At 41.4% G+C, this 3029-nt stretch overlaps 1 protein-coding gene across 1 annotated transcript; it reads right to left on the reverse strand.

The window, feature by feature from the left end:
* Positions 1-487: 487 nt before the first annotated feature.
* On the reverse strand, positions 488-3029 carry LOC114176936 (pentatricopeptide repeat-containing protein At1g11290, chloroplastic-like). Its single transcript, XM_028062142.1, has 2 exons — positions 919-3029; positions 488-790 (listed from the first exon to the last, which is right to left on the reverse strand). The coding sequence occupies exon 1, from the start codon at positions 2840-2842 to the stop codon at positions 983-985; it is 1860 nt and encodes a 619-aa protein (XP_027917943.1). The 5' UTR covers positions 2843-3029; the 3' UTR covers positions 488-790; positions 919-982.

Raw genomic sequence — 3029 nt, forward strand, 5'->3', positions numbered from 1 at the left:
ACTTGTTTGAAGAAGAGTACCTCATAGGATTACTACACTCTTGTTTGAAAAAAATCTCAAACAAAGTAAATTCATATTTTATTCTCTTTATAGTCCTTTTAGTAGATACATTTCATCATGTGGGACAATTTTGTTTTGCATGTGTCCTCTAAGGACTCAAGATGATTTCCTTTCAGGTAGGATCGTTAGTATGTGATCAGATTTGATATGAGTTTCCTGTATATAATGACCAGCAAAAGAACGAGTTTTTTTCTTTTTCTTTTCATCTTATATTCTTATCATTGAGGAATACAATGTCTTTCTTGCGAGGTTATCATATGAAAATTATAAGATGTCCATGTTGAACTTAGACCTTCATAAATAAGCACATTGTCTGGATTCATAAGAGCTGTAAAATTATCTTTCACCTGTTCATTTCAGTATTTCTTTAGACTATACTTTTTTAAACCGAGGGGGAATAACTTGAACACTTTCTAGTTCACCTTGATAACTTTCGTTGTATCATTGAATAGTATATTAAGTATAAACAATAACATGAATGATCCCAGACAAAAATCTGTACATGTGTAAAATCAAGTTTAAGACCTTATAAAACTTAAAGAAACCTAACCTAACAGTAGAAGTGTTCATAAACTAGTTTAGTTAAACATTAACTGCAAAGTACTCAAGGTTATACAGGTTTCATCAGATAGGTTCAATAGCCAATTTAAGCCAGATTTGGTTACCTTCTAATTGACTCAACCCTTTTCAGCCTTCGTAAGTTTTAATAGCTTCCACGATGTTCTGGAACCTGCATTTGTCTAAGTATCAGTCTTTTGGAAGTTCTACAGTTTGTTTTCATTATCTTGAAGGCTAAATCTGTTAAAACTGAACACTGCCCCGTCTCATCTCAAGGCAACTCAATGCATAGTCACACACCTCTAACTCTTGGTGCCAATTTGACAAAGCATATTGATTTGATCAAGTTGTGTTCTCCTCTAGGCTAACTTCCAATACCAACCAAACTATGTCCTGACGGCTTTGGCAATGCATGGCCTTGCATCCTCCTCCTTACTATTGCAGCATCATCCCATCTTCCAGCTCTTGAGTATATATTTGACAGCGTCACATAATGACCAGCTTCTTGAGGTTCTAAACTGATCAATTTTTCTGCGGCTACTTTTCCAACGCTAACATTTTGGTGTTCTTGGCAGGCAGCAAGTAAAGCTCCCCAAACATGCTTATCTGGTTCCTGGGGCATTTGGTTTATGAAATCAAAAGCCTCTTCAAGCCTACCAGCACGGGCAAGCATGTCAACGACACAAGAAAAGTGTTCCCTCACTGGTGTCAAACCCAAGTCTTTTGTCATTCTGTAGAAAAGTTTGATCCCCTCATCCACAAGTCCTGAATGACTACAAGCCGAAAGTACACACGAAAAAGTCACCAAATCAGGTCTAACACCTGAATCACTCATCTCCTGCAAAAGCTTCAGAGCAGTTTGGCCAAGCCCGTGTGTGCCAAACCCTCCAATAATCGTGTTCCATGAAACCAAGTCCTTGGCCACCATGGTGGAAAACACAGCAAATGCATATGCAATGCATCCACGGACCGAGTACATATGAACAAGGGCATTATTAACCAGAATCACAGAACTGAGACAGCATTTCCGAACATAAGCATGCATCTCTTTTCCACATCTCAAATCACAAACAGGCAATATAGTAGACACAGTTGTGCCATCAATCCTCACCCCCCTTTCCTGCATTTTTCTGAAACATTCAAGTGCCAGATCTCCCAATCCCACATCAATCAAACTCAAAATCATCGCATTCCATGTAACAGCATCACTCTTATCCATCCTCCGAAACACAATATCAGCACGATCAAGTCTACCGCAGCCGGCATACAATGTCACCAATGCAGCACCAGCAGACCTATAAAACACATCCCCACACATGATTTTAAGGCCATAGCCATGAACCTCCATCCCACTAGCCAAAGCCCCCAAAGACCTGCACGACACAAGCACCCCAGAAAGAGCATCCACATCAGGTGAAACCATGCCTACATTCATCATCTTCCTAAAAATCCCCAAAGAAACATCATGCCTCCCAACACTAGCATAACCCGATATCAAAATCGTCCACGAAATCACATTAGGAACCTCAATCTCCCCAAAAGCCCTCCACGCCTCGCAGCACATTCCCATCCTACAATAAGCATCCATCAGCGTGTTCCACGTGACAACATCCAGTGCACACTCACACCCATCCCGTTTCATAACCCGGAACACCTCCACAGCTCTCTGAGGAAGCCCATTACACACGTAAGCCGACATCATGGAATTCCACGAAAAAACATCTCTTTCAGGCATTTCATCGAAAACTTGCTTTGCACTCCAAACATCACCACATTTGGAGTACATATCTAACACGGAGTTGCGAACTTGCAAGTTGGACTCCGCCCCAAGCACAATGACATCTTTGTACACAACAGTGCCGGTTCCCAAGCACGATAACTGGGCACACGCTTTCAACACCTTGGGGAAGACGTAGCCATCGGGTACGACACCGTTTTGCCTCAGTTTGGCGTAGGTTTGGATGCACTGGTGTGGATACCCGTGCTTGGAATAGAAGGAGAGGATGGAAGTGAAGGCGAAGACGTTGGGGTGGGAGAGTTGTTGGAGAAGAGCGAGCGCGGAGCGAAGGTCATTGAAATCGGCGTAGATTTGGATTAACTTGGTTACGAAGAAAGGGTTGCGGTGTGAAGTGGTTTGGAGAATGTAGGTGTGAAGTTGCTTTGCTTGGTTCAGAGTTTTGCAGGCTCTGAGCAGAGAGTTGAAAGAGTGTGTGTGGTTCTGCATAAATGAATGAACAATGAATCATTGAATGGGTTCTTTTCTCCTCATTTAAACAGTTTTTATTTTTTTTCTTACATTAGTATTTTGCCAAGAGTTTCTGTTAACTTCACATTTTTTCCCGCACAAAAAGATTCTTATGATCGTAGAACCTTAGTTATTCTCATGGCGTCTATGTTGAGATAACACCTAC

This window comes from Vigna unguiculata, chromosome 3 (genome assembly GCF_004118075.2).
Source record: "Vigna unguiculata cultivar IT97K-499-35 chromosome 3, ASM411807v1, whole genome shotgun sequence".
NCBI lineage: Eukaryota > Viridiplantae > Streptophyta > Magnoliopsida > Fabales > Fabaceae > Vigna > Vigna unguiculata.